Source organism: Lissotriton helveticus, chromosome 8 (genome assembly GCF_964261635.1).
Source record: "Lissotriton helveticus chromosome 8, aLisHel1.1, whole genome shotgun sequence".
NCBI classification, from domain to species: domain Eukaryota; kingdom Metazoa; phylum Chordata; class Amphibia; order Caudata; family Salamandridae; genus Lissotriton; species Lissotriton helveticus.
Genome location: NC_136069.1, coordinates 367,292,488 through 367,311,397, shown reverse-complemented (window position 1 = coordinate 367,311,397; position 18,910 = coordinate 367,292,488). Strand labels below are relative to the sequence as shown.

General features: G+C 52.9%; 1 protein-coding gene across 2 annotated transcripts in view; it reads right to left on the bottom strand.

The window, feature by feature from the left end:
- PDS5B (PDS5 cohesin associated factor B) overlaps nt 1–18,910 on the bottom strand; it is a 772,752-nt gene that overhangs the window by 106,789 nt on the left and 647,053 nt on the right. For both annotated transcript variants that reach the window (XM_078657163.1, XM_078657161.1), the window contains exon 29: nt 133–195. In XM_078657163.1, coding sequence (XP_078513289.1) covers nt 133–195 — 63 coding nt within the window. The remainder of the gene's footprint in view (nt 1–132; nt 196–18,910) is intronic.

The window sequence follows — 18,910 nt, the reverse complement described above, 5'->3', positions numbered from 1 at the left end:
ATTTTGCTCCACCCTCACATCACCCTTCAACCCTTTAGTTCTGATTTTCAAAGAATGTTCATATTGTTACCTTTGCTGCTTTGCAAGTTGACAATGTTTACAAGATGCTCTTAGTATGCAAATAAAATGTACCTTTCCGGGTGTGAAGAAGGCTTTCATTTCCGAAGGCAGGTAGTTTTTGGTGTTACTGAAGTTCTGTAGAACAAACAAAATAAAAAGGAATGAAAACTAAATTTGAACACACTGAATACCAAGTAGAAATTTTAATACAGAACATAATGAAAAGTTTTTAAATCAACAACGAGAAAAAAGGACTTATCCAACAAAAAAATAAAACACATCCTTCTTGTTCTCCTAAAATCAATCTGTACTATCCTACTTTAGAAAATATTAACATGCTCAAAATTTTTTAAGTATTGACAGCTTTTCCATGTGACAATGGTCCTATACTGTAAATGCAAATTTGTGTGGATTGGTCAAGAGCTTTAAAAGGTACTTCAATGTTTCACTTTTGGGGGCGTGCATTCGAAACTCCTGTGTTGAATTTTGCTGTCATCTGTAGATCAGTTTTACAACAAATCTGGAAGGACGATAGAGGATTTGGCAAAATGCCTCATTTTCTGTAAGATGGTGTACATCTTTTCAGCATTTTGGGAGATCTTTGTCCTTAACTGACTTTCTGGTAGAGAACCTATCTAGCTGCAGATTCCACATCTTATGAAAATTCCCCAGGCGTCAGACTGGAATCAGTAACTTTTTCGAAGTTCATCTGTGTGTCGGAAAGTGGCGTATTGCGTCCCCGCATTGATGGTGTTCCGTTCCGGAAATGAAATATGGCGTCTTTGGAGGTGGCACTCTTACGTCCGTTGCCATCGAAACGTTCTGTGCCTCCAGACGTGGAGCCCCAAAAGGAAATCTGTATATTAGTGTGCAGATTCCTAGATGTTGTCTTTCTTAGAGTTCAACCACAGAACGCGAAGGATCAGAGGGTCGGTGAGGAATCTGCAGCTAGATCGTCTCTACCAGAAAGAACATTACTGAAGATAAGTAACCTGCTCTTCTGATAGAGACTTCAAGCCACTATTCTCACCTTTTGAATGGACAAAAAGTCCAAGGGAGGTGGGCTATGAATAGACTAAAACCAGAAAATCCTGCATGACCAAGCAGGTAAAGAGCCCATCTCAGTATACTTGGCTGTCCAGACAATCGTGTTTTGTGAACCTATAGCCAGACGTCCATGTAGCTACCTGGCAGACATCTAGGACAGGGACACCATGTGCAAATGCAGCAGATGCAGATTTGGCCCTGGTAGAAAATGGCACACAAAATCCATCCGGAGGTTGCTACTTCACCAGTTCGAAACCGATCTTAATACAGAGCACAGTCCAGTGCGATACAAAAACCTTTTTCACTGCCTTATTTTTTTTGCTCGAACCCCACAAAAAGCTTGTCGTCCACCTGGTTACTTTTGGCGAGATCCATATAGAAGCTGAGCGCTTTCATAGAGTCCAAGGGTTGGAGCCTCTACTCCTCCTTAGCGGCGTGAGGTGATGTGGAGAGGTGTGGCTCACTGGTTAGAGGCGGCAGACCTGTAAGCAGAGAACAGCCCGGGACCAGGGTTCAATTCCCGACGCGGCAGGGTCTTGGACCAGGGTCAACGGACTCGATAATTCTTGCCTCAGTGCCTACTACAACCAGGGAACACACTCGGTAACTCTGGGCATTAAGCTTGCCTCATCTCTACAACGGCCCCCCACAGACGCCGGGGATGCCTGGTTTCACCCTGGAGATACCCAGAGAGGGACCATCTCACAGGGAAAACCAGGACGGGTTCCCCAGCGGTCTACAGCGCCAGGACACTCGGGTAGAGTAACAGTGTGCTTTACAAGTATCCCACATTTACATTTATTTACATTTATGGCGACTACGAGCACAGTGTTGATGGTGAGAAGCTGGAAAGGACAACTGTGTAGAAGCTCGAATGGAGTACACATCAGATACGCAAGAACAAGACTGAGGCCCCATTGGGGTATCACAAACTGAGACAGGGAAAAACCTATGTTGTAGCCCTTTCAAAATCACAATAGGTGATTTAAATAAAGAGGGCCGATTAGGTAACCGTAAGAAGGCTGAAAGGGCCAAATGATACGCTTTAAAGGTGAAAAATCGAAGCGCCACCCAACTTGGGGGGTGTCCTTCTGAGCACTGCAGTGACCCACAACAGGGGGCCGAAAGGGGGTCGACAGCTTTTGCTGTGCACCATGCCACAAATCTGTTCCATCGGAAGGCGTATACCGTTTTAGTGGAGGGACGCCTGGCTGGCAGAATGACATCACAGACGTCGGAAGGAAGATCGAAAGGTGTCAACTGTCGCCGCTCAATCTCCATGCATGGAGGTGGAGGCTTGACAGGTTAGGGTGGAGGACAGTCCCCTGCTGCTGCGACAGAAGATCCTCTCGAAGAGGCACTCGGATCGGTTCTCATACTGAGTAGCTTGGAAAACCATACTCTTCGAGCCCAGTCCGGAGCCACAAGAATGACTTGGGCCCGGTCGCGCCTGATCTTCAGCACTTGGAGCAGAAGTGGTTTAGGCGGAAAGGCGCACAACAGACCGCAACTCCACTTGCGACGAAAAAAGTCTTCAAGCGAGTGCCGCCTTGGAAATTCCAACACGCAGAACTTATGACATTGCGCATTCTCTTCTGTGACGAATAGATCTAACAAAGGCTCTCCCCACTGCTGAAAGAGACCTTGCGCCACGTCAGAGTTCAGACGCCATTCGTGATCCATCATGCACCGGCGGCTGAGTTTGTCCGCCCTGGCGTTCAGAGAACCTGCCAGGTGTTGGTTGAACCACTAAGGTAATGCTGTGATGTTCCAGCCATGTCCAGAGGCGCAGAGCCTTCTGACATAGGGTCCATGACCCTACCCAGCACTGTTTATTGCAATACCACATGGCAGTGGTGTTGTCGGTCAACACCTGCACTACACTTCCCCGGACAGAGGGAAGGAATGCCTTCAGTGCAAGCCAGATTGCCTGCAGCTCCAGGAGGTTGATAAGGAGCCGGGACTCCGCCGGAGACTAGAAGCCTCTGATCTCCGCCTCTCCCATGTGGCCACCCCATCCCAGGAGGGACGCATCCGTCACCACTGTGTGCTCCGGTTGGGAAAAGGAGAGGGATCTGCCACTGACCCAATCTCGGTCCGTGAGCCACCACTACAACTGTCGTGCAGCGCCCTCCGAGATCAGGACGTGATTGGACAAGTTGCCCTGATGCTGTGCCACTGGAACTTCAGGTCCCACTGCAGAGCCCGCATATGCCATCTGGCATGCGTCACTAGCAGGATGCATGAGGCCATCAGGCCCAGCAGCCGGAGGGTCATCCGGACCGAAAACCGGGATAGAGGCTGAAAGATCGGAATCATAGCCTGAATATCCCGGACTCGCTGATCGGGAGGATAAACCCGAAACAATGTCAAATCCAGAACCGCTCCAATGAAAGGGAGCTTCTGAAATGGGCTCAGGTGCGACTTTGTCACATTGATGGAGAACCCCAGCAAATGCAGGAGGGCGGCTGTAGTCTGGAGGTGGGAGACGACTGCCTGGGGCGAGCCCGCCTTCAACAGCCAGTCGTCGAAGGAGGGGAGGACTGACACCCTGGACCTGCGCAGATGGGCTGCAACCACCGCCATCACTTTCGGGAACTCCCGATGGGCGCTGGTAAGGTCGAAGGGGAGCACGCCAGACTGAAAATGCTCCTGGCCTACCATGAACCACAGGTAACACCGGTGGGCCGGCAGGGCAGGGATGTGAAAATAAGCGTCCTGCAAGTCCAACGCTACCATCCAGTTTCCAGGGTTCAGGGCAGTCAGGACCTGAGCCAGAGTCAGCATCATGAACTCCTCCTTCCGGAAGAAGCGATTGACGTCCCGGAGGTCCAAGATGGGGCACAAGCCCCCCTTTTCCTTCTTGGGGACCAGAAAGTAGTGGGAATAACAACCAGTCCCTACCTCCTGATGGGGAACGTACTTGATGGCCCCCTTGGCCAGGAGGGTCGAGACTTCCTGACGGAGAAAAGCCAAATGAACCCCCGACATACAGGGAAGCGAGTCACCATGGCAGATTATCTGCAGCACCCACTTGTCTGATGTGATCTCGCGCCAGTGGTGGAGGTGGAGGCGAACCCTACCACCCACTGGCGTGGGGTGTCACCTGAAGCTCGGATTAGGCAGACCCTCCAGCTTATCGCGATTTGCAAAAAAAATCACGAAATCGGCCGATCCGTGCAAATGCGGCGATATTTACACAAACGCCCGCGAAATCCGCCGTTTCCGTGAGCCGCCAATCCAATCAATGGAAAGGAGGAGGGTCAGCATCCAGCAGCGGCGAGGGGCGACGAGAGGAGAGGAACAACCAGCAGGAGAGCGAAGAGCAGGAAGGAGACCAGAGGGAGAGAGAAGCGGCAGCGGACACGAGGAGAGCAGGAAGGAGACCAGACACGACGACTCTTCTCCAGCCCCCAGCCCAGGAACACGGAAGCGGGAGCGGCACACCGGCAAGCAGGAGACAGCCGGCGAACAGCGAACAGGTACGTTCCTCACGCCGTACTTAATAAAAGTATTTTTTCCTTTTGTGGGGGCCCGCCGCACATGGGGCATGCGGCGGGCCCCGGGGGACCAAAAATCATTTTCTTTACTTTCCGGTGGGGGCCCGCCGCACACAGGGCATGCGGCAGGCCCCGGGGGGCCAAAAATAATTTTCTTTACTTTCCGGTGGGGGCCCGCCGCACACGGGGCACGCGGCGGGCCAAAAATCATTTTCTTTACTTTCCGGTGGAAGCCCGCCGCACACGGGGCACGCAGCGGGCCCCGGGGGGGGGGGGCCAAATTCATGTTTTTAACTTTGTGGGGGCCCAAATTCATGTTTTTAACTTTGTTGTGGGGGCCTGCTGCACACAGGGGCACGCAGCGTGCCCCGGGGGTCCCAAATCCATGTTTTTTAACTTTGTTGCACTGTACTGATCGATCCGGGTATTATTGTTTTTACATTATAACCAGCAGCACAATACTGGTCTAGATTTAGAGTGCTCAGAAGAACTGAACGTACATGGCCAAGATTAACATGCCTTTTAACCAAAACAAATGGGCTGCATTGTAAATAAACAAAATGTACATAGCTCCATGTTGGCAAATAACTCAAACAGTAAGAAATCTGTGTTTGTTGTCGAAAAAACCCCAAAATAAAATGCCGCTAAATACCGCTAAATTTTCATTTTTGTGCCGCTAAATTTTCATTTTTGTGCTGCTAAATTTGCCAATCCATGCCGCTATATACTGGGGGGTCTGATTAGGAAGGTTTTGATCCGGAAGCAGCGGGGGTGGAAGTGGACTGACCCACACGCTGGTTACCAGACCCGTCCCTGCGGAACCCACGTCCGCGGCCTCGCTGATGCTGGTTCTGCACAGGCTTGCTGGAAGAGCGCGCCTGGGTACCCCTGCCCTGGTCACGAAAGGAACAAAACCGCGACGTGGCAGGGTTTTTCGAGGAAAGACCCAAAGACTTGGCCGTGGTACAAGAGTCTTTAAAGTGCTCCAGGGCATTGTCAGCCTTATCACCAAAGAGGCGGGAGCCATCGAAGGGCATGTCCATGAGCAAGCTCTGGACATCGGGTGAAAACCCAGTGCAACGCAACCAGGCGTGGCGCCGCAATGCCACTGTCGTGGAAATCGCCCTGCCCAACGAATCAGTGGTGTCCAAACCACACCGGATGGCAAACTTTGCAGCATCCTTCCCCTCCGCAATCACCTGGGAAAGGACAGCCTGGACATCCTCAGAGCACTTAGGCAGAGCCTCCGCCACTGCGTGGGAGTAACAGCCCAATAAGCAGGCGGTATTAACCGATCTCAACCCCAAACTGGCTGAGAACAACCTCTTGCCATATTGGTCCAGAGTCCTTATCCGGCAGAGCCGAGGGAAAGGCCCTCTGTGATGTCGAGGCCTGATTGACCAGATTCTCAGGCGTGAGATGAGTGATCAAGAAGGCGGGATCAGCAGGCCCCGGACGATGACGCCTAGCTACGTTCTCATCCACTGGTGTCCCCTAGGCTGGCCGCAACCAAGTACCCAAGAGGACTTCCGTAAGGGCCTCAGTGAAAGGGAGCAGCGGCTCCGACGACGTAGACGTCGTCTGGAGCACCTCCGTAAGGAGGTTGGTCTTAAGGACCACCGTAGGGAGGTCGAGATGGAGGGCCTCCGTGGCGCGCTGCAGAACCATAGCATAAGAAGCGCTTCCTCCATAGTAGGCGGAGGCGAGGCAAACCCCGGGTCACAAGACACATCAGGTTCACCCGCATCAGGTTCACTCGCATCTTGAATGTCATCCACCCAATCCTGCTCGGAGTCACAATGCTGCACAAGGGGGTTCTCAGAGCCGTCCCAGTCGTCGTCTGGCTCCGGGGTAGAAGGAGCCAGCAGTGGCGGCAGGGCCGGAACCGGAGACGGGGTCAGTGGTGCCGGTAGCGGCGCGAGCCGGGGCCGCATCCCAACGTGGATCCCAGGCCGGAACAAAATGGCGTGGGAACTGGGGTCGGGACAGGATAAACGGCACCCAGTGCGGCGCTTGTGGCGGCGCTAGGGCCGGAGCCAAGGACGGCGCTGCACCTTGTGGCGCCGAGGCCGCAGCCGAGGGTGATGGATCCAGTGCCTTCGGGGCTGGCACCAGAGGTGGTGCCGCCGGGCCAACAGGATCTGGATACGGGACCGCGGGGCCCGAAGGCGCACCAGTGGGAGCCCGGGGCCTGTAAAGGCGGTCCGAGGCACCAAGGAACTCCTGCACCTGTTCGGGAGTCGCCGACGGACCCGGGTATAGCGGGTAGGCCTCGGGACTCCCAGGCTCCTCACGTCCACATCCGGTGAGCGACAGGGGGATGTCGGAGAGCGAAAGCGCTTCTTCGACTTCTTTTTATGGTGTCGCTTGCCAGAATCTGAAGGGGAAGACTTGGAGTCCGAGGAGCGATGGTTCCGGTCCTGCGAGCGGTCCCGCGAATGGCCCCTAGACCCAGAGCGGCGGTGAGAGGAATGCCGGACCTCCAGCAACTTCCGACGCCGATCCCGCAAGGCCTTCGGGGACATGGCACGGCAGTCCCGACAATCCCGGGAGTCATGGTAATGCTCCAGGTAGTAGAGGCAGACATCATGGGCGTCCGCCACCGACATATTCCGGTGGCACGACCCGCAAGACTTAAAGCCGGGCATCCCTGCGTGCACCAAGATAAAGGACTCAATCGGGATCTGCGCTTTCGGCGTGGAAAAAGAAAGAACTGACGTCAGCGCGCATGGGTGGCGCCTAAGTAGTCTCCGTGATGTCATTTCGGCACGTACAACGCCACTGACGGAGGCGGAGCCGCACAACGCCACCTGCTGGCGCGCAGGGGTACTGCTAAGCAGAAAACTTTCCGGATCCAGTCTGACGCCTGGGGAATATTCTAAGGTAAGGAATCTATTGCTAACGTGTCTCTTTCAGATATTTAGATCTCACACCAGTCTTGTTGTGGGTCACTGCAATGCTCAGAAGGACGCCCCCCAAGTTGGGTGGCGCTTCCATTTTTCAGTTGTTCACACTCTGATCAGTGAGTGATACTTATGAAGCACGCCACACATTATCTCATCGATTACATACTGTTCTGCGGTGCGTGTTCGTCCACACCCCCTCTTTGAATGAAACTTTAAAGGTGCCTAGAGCAAGGCCTTACTGGGCAAGTCAGAGCACAAAAAATAAAACAGACAATTTAGCCTGGAGGTGGTCAATCGTATGAGTACCGCACTAGCGGTACAAAATTGTCCCAAGAACAGAAATATACAGTTTTTGTCGAGAGATGCCTCGCTGCCAAGATGACATCAACCACCTCTGGAGGAAGGTCAAATGTGTTCAGCTGTCACCGCAAGATCTCCATGTATGAAGGTGGAGATTGCAAAGGCTGGGCAGGAGAACCTGCCCGTTCTAACGCAACAGTGAATACGTTCAGAGGGGCAGCCTGATTGGAGGACAGATGCTCAAACCCAGAAGTTCTGGACGCCATACTCTCTGTGCCCAGTCTGCAGCAACTAAGATGACCTGAGCCCGGTCTGTCCTGATCTTCTTGAGAACTCTGGGCAGGTGTGATATGGGGAAGAAGTAATACATGAGTCCGGAGTTTCACTTGAGATGAAATGCATCTTAGAGTCAGAGAGACACCTTGGAAACTCCAACGTGCAAAAGTGCGGACGCACAAGTTATTACTTGTGTAACGATATAACTGTAAGAGACATTAGTTAGTGATAGATTCCTTACCGTAGAATACCCCCCATGCGTCAGACTGGATCCGGAAAGTTTTCTTCTTGGCAGTACCCCTGCGAGACGGTAGGTGGCGCCGTGCGGCTCTGCGTCCGTCACTGGCGTCACGAGAGCTGAGATGACATCACGGAGACTACTTAGGCGCCACCCATGCTCGCTGACGTCAGTTCTGTACACGACTTTCCGTGCTGAAACGCAGAGCCTTGCAAGAAACCGACCATTGGTGCATAAAACTAGGGCCCTAAAAAGGGGATGACCTTAACCCTAGAAATCAGTTCGCAGAATGAGGAGGATGGGTGGGGCGGTAAGGAATCCATCACTAACTAATGTTTCTTACAGATATATCTTTACACAAATAGTAACTTGTGCATCTGAAAGAGACACGTTAGTGATAGATTCCTTACCTTGGAATAGAATCCCCAGCAATACCAACCCTGGAGGTGGGACTGCGAAAAAGATTACACCAAAAAGTCACAGAGCACAGACCGGCCAGAGAAGCCGCCCCTCCGGACCGGACTGTCAAGGGAGTAGTGCTTTGTAAACGTGTGCAGCAAGGCCCACATAGCTGCCTGACAAATGTCTTGCAAAGGAACACTGCTTCCCAAGGCAGTAGTGGCTGCAGTTGCCCTGGTCGAATGGGCACGCAATCTCACAGGAGGCTCCTTCTTGGACAAGGAGGAACATGCTTTGATGCACAGAACGACCCGCCAAGAGAAGGTTCGTTTGTGCACGCCCCGACCTTTCTTGGCGCCCACGTAACCAACAAAGAGTTGATCATCCACCCGGAACTGTAGTATACGCTGCAGATAGAAAGCGAGCGCACGCTATGGGTCCAGACGGTGGAGCCTCTCCTCTTCCCTGGAAGGATGCGGAGGCGGTAAGAAAGTGGGCAAAGTGATGGTCTACCCGATGTGGAAGGGCGTGACAACATTCGGCAAGAAAGAAGGACGGGTCCTTAAAACCACCTTGTCCGGATGATCCGAATGGAAGGGAGGTTTGGAAGAAGGAGCCTGGAGCTCACTCACTCTTCTGGCAGAGGTGATAGCAACCAGGAAAGCAGTCTTTAGAGTAAGAAGACTCAAGGGACAGTTATGAAGAGGCTCAAAGGGGGTGCACATCAGAAAAGTCAAGACAAGATTCAAGTCCCACTGAGGCATTATGAAAGGCACGGGAGGAAACGTGTGTGTAATGCATTTGAGAAAGCGGTTAACAACCGAAGACTTAAAAAGGGTAGTCTGTTCAGGAAGGCAGAAATGGCAGAGAGTTTGATAGTACCCAGAGCAGAGCCCTGCTTGGCCAAAGAGAGGAGAAACAGAAGGACCTCAGAAAGAGGGGCTGAGAGGGGATCCACAGCTTTCGCTGTGCACCACTCCACAAATTTGTTCCATCGGCAGGCGTATACCGTTTTAGTGGAGGGACGCATGGCTGTTAGAATGACATTACAGACCTCGGGAGGAAAGTCGAAAGCCGTTAACTGTTGCTGCTCAATCTCCATGCATGGAGGTGGAGGCTGGACGGGTGAAGGACCGACCCCTGCTGCTGCGACCGAAGATTCTCCCGAAGAGGTAGACGGATGGGGGGGATCGATGCTCATACTGAGTAGCTCGGGATACCATACTCTTTGAGCCCAGTCCGGAGCCACAAGAATAACTTGGGCCCGGTCGCGCCTGATCTTCTTAAGCACTCTGGGCAGAAGTGGTATAGGCGGAAAAGCGTAAAGTAGACTGCAACTCCACTCGAGACGAAAAGCGTCTCCGAGCGAGTACTGCCTTGGAACTTTCAACGCATAGAACAGATGACATTGCGCGTCCCCTTGGGTGGCGAATAAATCTAACCAAGGCTCTCCCCACTGCAGAAAGAGACCTTGCGCCACGTCCGAGTTCAGACGACATTCGTGATCCATCTTGCACCAGCGACTGAGTTCGCCCGCCCTGGCGTTTGGAGAATTCGCCAGGTGTTTAACCACCAAGGTAATGCCTTGATGTTCCAGCCATGTCCAGAGGCGCAGAGCCCCCTGACATCAGGTCCACGACCCCACCCCACCCTGTTTGTTGCAATACCACATGGCGGTGGTGTTGTCGGTGAACACCTGCACTATACTTCCCCGGACAGAGGGAAGAAAAGCCTTCAGTGCAAGTCTGATCGCCCTCAGCTCCAAAGGTTGATATGGAGACGATACTCCGCCGGAGACCAGAGGCCTCTGATCTCCGCCTCTCCCAAGTGGCCTCCCCATCTCAGGAGGGACGCATCCGTCACCACCGTGTGCTCCCGTTGGGGGAGGGAGAGGGATCTGCCATTGACCCAATCGCGATTTGTGAGCCACCACTGCAAATGTCGTGTAGTGCCCTCCGAGATCTGGACATGATTGGACAGGTTGCCCTGATGCTGTGCCCACTGGAACTTCAGATCCCACTGCAGAGTCCGCATATGCCATCTGGCATGTTGCACTAACAGGATGCAGGAGGCCATCAGGCCCAAAAGCCGGAGGGTCATCCTGACTGAAACCCGGTATAGAGGCTGAAAGATCGGAATCATAGCCTGAATATCCCGGACTCGCTGCTCGAGAGGATAAACCGGAAACTGCGTTGAATCCAGAACCGCTCCGATGAAGGGGAGCTTCTGGGAGGGATTCAGGTGCGACTTCGGCACATTGATGGAAAACCCCAGCAAGTGCAGGAGGTCGGCCGTAGTCTGAAGGTGAGTGACGACTGCCTGGGGCGAGCCCGCATTCAACAACCAGTCGTCGAAGTAGGGGAAGACTGATACGCCTGACCTGCGCAGATGAGCTGCGACCACCGCCCTCACTTTCGTGAACACCCGAGGGGCGCTGGTAAGGCCGAAGGGGAGCACAGTAAACTGAAAATGCTCTTGGCCTACCATGAACCGCAGTAACGCCGATGGGCCGGCAGGACGGGGATGTGAAAGTATGCGTCCTGCAAGTCCAACGCTACCATCCAGTCTCCAGGGTCGAGGGCAACCAAGACCTGAGCCAGAGTGAGCATCTTGAACATCTCCTTCCGGAGGAACCGATTGACGTCCCGAAGGTCCAAGATGGGACGTAGGCCCCCTTTGTCCTTCTTGGGGACCCAAAAGTAGTGACCTACTTCTGGCCCAAGAATGCACTCGAGGGCCCCCTTGGCCAGGTGGGTCGAGACTTCCTGACGGAGAAGAGTCAAATGATCGCCCGACATGCAGTGGTGCCGGGGCAGAATGGCAGGAGGGGAGGAAAGGAAAGGGAGTGCATAACCGTGTCCGATTATCTGCAGCACCCACTTGTTCGAAGTAATCTCGCACCAGTGGTGGAGGTGGAAGCGAACCCTGCCACCCACTGGCGTGGGATGCTCCCTGAAGCACGGATTAGGAAGGTTTTGAGGCGGAAGCAGCGGGGTGGAAGTGGACTGACCCACACCCTGGTTACCAGACCCGCCCCTGCGGAACCCACATCCGCTGCCTCGCTGAGGCTGGTTCTGCACAGGCTTGCTGGAAGAGCACGCCTGGGTTCCCCTGCCCTGGCCACAAAAGGAACGAAACCCCGGCGTGGCAGTGTTTTTCGAGGAAAGACCCAAAGAATTGGCCGTGGCACGAGTCTTTAAAACGCTCCAGGGCGTTGTCAGCCTCATCACCAAAGAGGCGGGAGCCATTAAAGGGCATGTCCATGAGCGAGCTCTGGACATCGGATGAATCAGCGGTGTCCAAACCACTTTTGATGGCAAACTTCGCCGCATCCTTGCCCTCCACAATCGCTTGGGAAAGGGCAGCTTGGACCACCTCAGAGCACTGAGGCAGAACCTCTGCCACCGAATACCACACTGCTAGGGAGTAACGGCCCAATAAGCAGGCGGTATTAACAGACCTCAAACCCAAACTGGCTGAGGAGAACAACCTCTTGCCATATTGGTCCAGCCTCAGAGTTCTTATCCGGCGGAGTCGAGGGAAAGGCACTCTGCGATGTTGAGGCCTTATAACCAGGCTCTCAGGCGTGGGGTGAGTGGTCAAGAAGGCGGGATCATCAGGCGCCGGACGATGACACCTAGCGACATTCTTATCCACTGGTGCCCCCAAGGCCGGCCGCAACCAAGTACCCAAGAGGACTTCGGTAAGGGCCTCATTGAAAGGGAGCAGCGGCTCCGACGTAGACGCCGTCTGAAGCACCTCTGTAAGGAAGTTGGTCTTAAGTGCCACCGTAGGGAGGTCGAGATGGAGAGCCTCCGCGGCGCGACACAACACCATAGTGTAGGAAGTGCCTTCCTCCATACTAGGCGGAGGCGAGGAAAACCCCGGGTCAGAAGACACATTAAGGTCACCCGCATCTTGAAGGTCATCCACCCAATCCTGCTTGGAGTCACACTGCCGCGCAAGGGGGTCCTCGGAGCCGTCCCAATCCTCATCCAAATAGAAGGGGCCGGCTGTGGAGGCCGGAGCCGGAGAGGGGGCAATCGGCGGGAGTGGTGCCGGCCAGGGCCAAACCGGAGTCGCATCCCAATGTGATCCCAGGTCGGACCGAAACGGTTCGAGAACCGGGGCAGGGGCGGGATAAACGGCACCCAGGGCGGCGCTGGGGCCAGAGCCAATGGCAGCGCCGAGGCCGGAGCCAGCGGTGCTGCACCTTGTGGCGCCAGAGCAGAGTGCGCTGGATCCAGTGTCTCCAGGGCTGGCGCCAGAGGCGGTGCCGCCGGGCCAACAGGATCCGGACACGGGACTCAGGGTCCCGCAGGTGGTCCATGGCAGCAAGAAACTCTTGCACCTGTTCGGGAGTCGCCGACGGACCCGGGTATAGAGAGTAGGCTGCAGGATTCCCAGGCTCCGGAGGAGCCGCAGGGGCGGAGCCCCTGTCCCCCCGTCCGCCTCCGGGGAGCGACAGGGGGACGTCAGAGAGCGTACACGCATCTTTGACTTCTTCTTATGACGTTGCTTACCGGAATCTGAAGGTGACGACTTAAGAGTCCAAGGAGCGACGGCTTCGGTCCCGGGAGCGGTCCCGCAAACTGCCCCTAGACCCGGAGCAGCTGTGGGAGGAGTGCCAGACGTCCAGCAAATTCTGGCGCCGCTCCCGTAATTCCTTCGGGCCGTGGCACGGCAGTCCCGACAATCCCGGGAGTCATGCTCGTTCTCCAGGCAGTAGAGGCAGACATCATGAGGGTCCGCCACCAACATATTACGGTGCACGACCCACAAGACTTAAAGCCGGGCATTCCTACGTGCACCAGGAGACTAGAGAAGGAGACAAAAGTCTCAAAAAAGTGGTCAAAAAATGACCAAGGTACGTGCTCAATCCGGATCTGCGCTTTCGGCGCGGAAAAAGAAATAACGGACGTCAGCGCGCATGGGTGGTGCCTAAGTAGTCTCTGTGACGTCATCATGGCACTCGCGACGCCAGTGATCGACGGGGAGCCGCACGGCGCCACCTACCGGCGCGCAGGGGTAGTGCTAAGCAGAAAACTTTCCGGAACCAGTCTGACGCCTGGGGGTTATTCTAAGGCAAGGAATCTATCATCAACGTGTCTCTTTCAGATACTGCGCGTTCTCATCCGTGGTGAACCTATTCAGCTAAGCTTCTCACCATTCATGGAAGAGACCTTGTGCCACCTCCAGATGTAGCTGCCATTTGTGATCTGCCAGGTACTGGCGGTTGAGTTTGTCCACGCCGGCATTCAATGAGCCTGCTAGGTGATTCATCACCAGGAAAGGTCATTGGTGTTCTAGCCATTTTCAGAGGTGCAAAGCCTCCTGGAACAGGGTCAGTGATCCCACCCTATCCTGTTTATTTATAGTCCCACATGGCGGTGGTAGTGTTTGTGAGCACCTGTACCAGCCTTCCCTTGATAGATGGCAAGAAGGCTTTCAGCGCCAAACGGATGGCCCACAGCTCCAGAAGGTTTATAAGGAGCCAAGACTCCACCGGAGACCTCTGAACTTCAAGTCTCACCAGAAGCAATGCATCGGTCACCACTGGCAGTTCTGGTTGGAGACTGTAGAGTGGTCTGCCGCTGACTCAATTGCGGTCCAGAAACCACAATTGCAGACCTTTCGCAGTCTCCTCCAAGATCTGGACGTGGTCGGAGATGTCCTATTGATGTTAAACCCACTTGGACTTCAGATCCCTCTGCAGAGTCTGCAAATGCCCCCTGACATGCTCCGCCAGCGGGATACAGGGGGCCATCAGTGTCAGCAGTCTCAGAGTCGATACCCCCCACCCTTGCCCCAAAGGTACGAAACTGAACCTTATCTGGAATGACAGAGGAACGGGAGCTTCTGGGAAGGAGTCAGGTGTGACTTCTGCACGTTTATCATGAGCCCCAAAGATGACAGGAGGTTCGCTGTAATCTAGAGATAGCAGACTACTGTCTTGGGTGAGCCCACCTTCAACTGCCAGGCATCGAGGTAGGGGAACACCAGCAACCCTGACCTTCGAAGGGTGCTGCCATCACGTGAACATCCGAGGGGCGCTGGTAACACCAAAGGGGAGCACGGAGAACTGAAAATGCTCGCTTATTTATTTTTATTTTGAAAGTTTTATATAGCGCGGACAAGATCTTTGCAGATATCAGAGCGCTTTACACAGAAGGGGTACATGAGGGAACATAGTCAAAACAATTAAGTCAGAGGAGCATACAGTACAAATAAGTGAGGGCAAAGCCAATCATGTAAATCAGTAAATCAATAATACAAGTATTGCAAATATGCAACGGGGTCAAACAAGTAATACAGATCGGTGCCTATTCTTAAGGAGACCTAATTAACAGTTCAGGTGTATTTTGCCATAAGGATAGCTTTTACTTCTTTCTTAAAGAGAGTAGTGGAAGAGATGAGCCTAGTTTCAGGGGGGAGTGAGTTCCAGATTCTGGGTGCCATTCCTGAGAAGGAGCGTTTATATGTTTTTTCCTTCCGGAATCTGCGTGGTTTCAGCAGAAGATTGTTTGTGCCTCTAGTGTTTCTAGCGCCGCCAGAGATTGTCAACTTCTGAGTGAGGTAGCCGGGAGAGTTCAGGTGTACCGCCTTGTGTGTCATGCAGGCGATTTTCAGATGTATTCTGGCTTCAAAAGGCAGCCAATTCAGGGATTTCAAGTCAGGGGAAATACGAGAGTGCTTTTTTGACCCAGTTATGAGCCTCGCTGCAGCGTTTAGAGAAGCTCTTAGGGGTGCGGTAGTAGTTAGCGGGAGTCCGCAGAGGGCGACGCTGCCATATTCTATTCGAGGGATGACTAGTGCTTGTACTGCGGTTTGGAAGTCATTGGCTGGGAGGAATGGTTTAAGTTTCCTCAGGGTATTGATTTGGAAATTCGCTCCCTTAGTTGCCTTGTTGATGTGTTGCTGCATGTTGAGATTGGTGTCGAGGGTTATGCCTAGAGATTTTGCTGAATCCACGATGGTGGGTTGGACATTGAGTGCACTTAGGTGTTTGAGCCAACTTTGAGTGGTGGAGATCTTCGCTGGAGGTGAGATCAGAAGGAACTCTGTTTTCAGAGCATTGAGTTTGAGATGATTATCGGCCAGCCAAGATTGGGTGCTTCTGATCGTTGAGTTCAGGAGCATAATGTCTTTGGGAGATTGTAATTTGAGATATAGTTGGGTGTCATCGGCGTACATGTGAAAGTGTAAGTTAGATGCGTGTAGCAAGGTGGTGAGAGGTTCCATCACTAGGTTGAACAGAGTTGGGGATAGTGAGGAACCTTGGGGGACACCCAGCGTTACAGGTATTGGCGAGGACATCAGGTTGTTGCTCTTGAATTTCTGCGACCTGTTGTGAAGAAAGGAAGTGAACCACTTGAGAACAGTTCCAGATAATCCCATTCTAGTGCTTAGTAGTTCGAGTAAGTTCTCATGTTTAACGGTGTCGAATGCTGAAGAGAGATCAAGAAGGATGAGAAGGCAGGTGTCGTTTTGGTCTAGCATTTGAAGTGCGTTGTCAATTATGTGAGTCATAGCAGTTTCTGTACTGTGTCCTGCTCGGAAGCCTGATTGATGAGGATTGAGGAGATCAAATTGCTCAATGTGTTTAGTCAATTGTAGTTGTACGCATTTTTCCAGCAGTTTGGCGAGAGTGGGGATATTAGTGATGGGACGGTAATTGTTCAGATCAGAGGGGTCAGCTGTAGGTTTCTTTAGTAAGGGAGTGACTTGTCCAACTTTGAGGGAGTCAGGTATGGTTCCTTGTTGAAGTGAGCCGTTGATAATTCTAGTCCAGAGTGGGAGAAGCAAAGGGGCAAAGTCTTTTACAGCGTTGGCAGGAAGGGGATCTGTGAGGTGATTGGATGGTTTCAAGGTGCTGAGCAGTTTGCCAATTTCCTCTTCAGAGTATGTGCCAAAGGATGACCATGTAGCATTGTTTTTTAGTTCAATGGGTGCTATGCAGTGAGGTTTGGAGTAGAGGCTTGCGTCCGCGAGGAGATCGCTCTTTATGTTGTCAGTTTTTTGGATAAAGAAAGCGGAGAAGTCTTCACAGGAGGGAGCTTCGCGCACAGTGCTGAGTGGTTGGGGTTGTTCCTTGGATTGAGTTTTGATTAGCTCAAACAGTTTTCTCGGACGGTTTTTTGCTTGGTCGAGCTGGAGGCTGAAGAAGTCTAGTTTTGAGCGTTTTATTTTCCTGAAATAGGCGTTTCTCTTTTTCTTCAGAGTTTTTAGGTGCAGTGCAGAGGTGCGTTCTGCCATTCGCATGTCTCGTCTATCCTTATTGAGACTTCCGTCATACCATGGATTGGACATTTTAGTTGAGACTCTTTTTAACTGCATAGGTGCCGCCTCATTTATTATTGAGGTCATAGCATTAAGGTAGTGGTCAGTCAGTGATTGAACGTCCTTCACGCCGGGCGGTGGTAGTAGGAGATTGCAGCTGTTAGGAGGCAGAGAGCTTGGGTTGAGTTTTTTCAGGTCTCTTTTCCAGACTTTGGGCTTGGAGGATTGAGCCGGGTTGGATTTAACTTTTACATTGATGAAGAATGTGACAATATGGTGGTCTGACCAGTCACAAGGTTGGATAGACTCGAGTTGGATAGAGTCCTCTTTGGAGATGATAAGGTCGAGGATAGAGCCTTTTTCGTGGGTCGGGCTGTTGCATATTTGGGTGAGGTCAAGGGCATTGAGGAAACTTTTAAGACTATTTACCACCGCGTCATTGCGATCGTTCCAGTGGAGGTTGAAGTCGCCAAGGTATATTTGGGTGAGCTGCCATCCGGAGTTGGTTGAGATCATATCCATGATTTGTTGAGAAAAGGTGAGGTTGTCTCTGGGTGGGTGGTAAATGCAGTGTAGAGAGCATATCGGTTTGTCCCCACTGATAATGTCTAGGCAGATGTATTCACAGGATGTTGGGGATGATATGGAGGTGGACTTGCCTTTCAGAACGGAGAGGTTGTTCCTGTGGATGCATGCGATTCCACCACCTATTTTGCCTGGCCTGTCAAGTCTAATTATGTGGTAATTAGGTGGAACCAGAATGTCCATTATAGGTGATGAGGCTTCAGTTAGCCATGTTTCAGTCAGAATGATTAGGTCAAGGTCCAGCGATAAGAGGAGATCAGCGATGGCGGCGGAATGTTTCGAGGCCGATCTGCAGTTAAGGAGAGTGCATTTGAGCTGGGGTGTGTTGAGGGCGGTAGAGGGTTCAAGAGAGAGAGGGACTATTCTAAGGTTATTGGGGTTGGAGATTCTGCTGTTTAGTGTGGGGGGTCTAAGGGCATTTGAGTGTATCGTGGGAATGGTGAGGTGTGTGGTGGATGTGTGATTTTGGGGGGTTGGGTCATACTCACGGAGGAGAGTGAGAGTGTCGAGGTCCGAAAGAGGGTTGCAGGGGCGACGCGGGCGGTTGTTGCGATTGCTAGCAGGGATTGAAGTCCAGAGTGGGGAGTGTCGAGTGAGAGAGTTAACCGAAGAGGTGGGGGACACGTTGGGAGGGGAGGTGGAGGTGGGTGATGGGTTGCAGGGGCGACGGGGGCGGTTGTTGCGATTACGAACAGGCAATGAAGTCCGGTGTGTGGAGTGCTGAGTAAGAGTGTCAACCGGTAGGGTAGGGGACATGTTTGAGGTGGAGGTGGAGGTGAGTGAGGGGTGTATGGGGTGTGTGGAGAGTAGTTCTTTGATGCTGTGTATGTCTCCTTTGATCTGGATGAGGGTGGCCATAATCAAGTCCAATGTGGGGGGAGTGATGGAGGTGGGGGTGGAGGTCGAGGGTGGATGACTGACCAGGGAGATGTCGTGCAGGCGGGATAGTGGGCTGGTGTTGGTGCAGGACTCCATTATGTTAGTGTGCGAGATGGTATTAGGAAGGGGAGAATGTTTTGGCGGGTTGGGTGTGGATGAGGTGGGGAGGAGATTGGTGGTATGAGTGTGGGCGTGAGTGTGGGCGTTGTTGGTAGGCGGTGAGGTCAAAGTGGAGGATGGGTGTATATTAGTTGAGCTGGGGATGCAGGAAGGATAATGGGGGCTGAGAGTGGGTGGGAAAATGGGATTGGAGATGGTCCTGTTCTGGGGGGGGGGGGGAGTTAGATTAAAAGAAGAGGTGTGTTCTGCGTAGTAAGTTAGAGGGGGGTGGGGACTGAGCATGGGGGGGGATAGAGGGTGGGATTTGTCTTTGTGCGTGT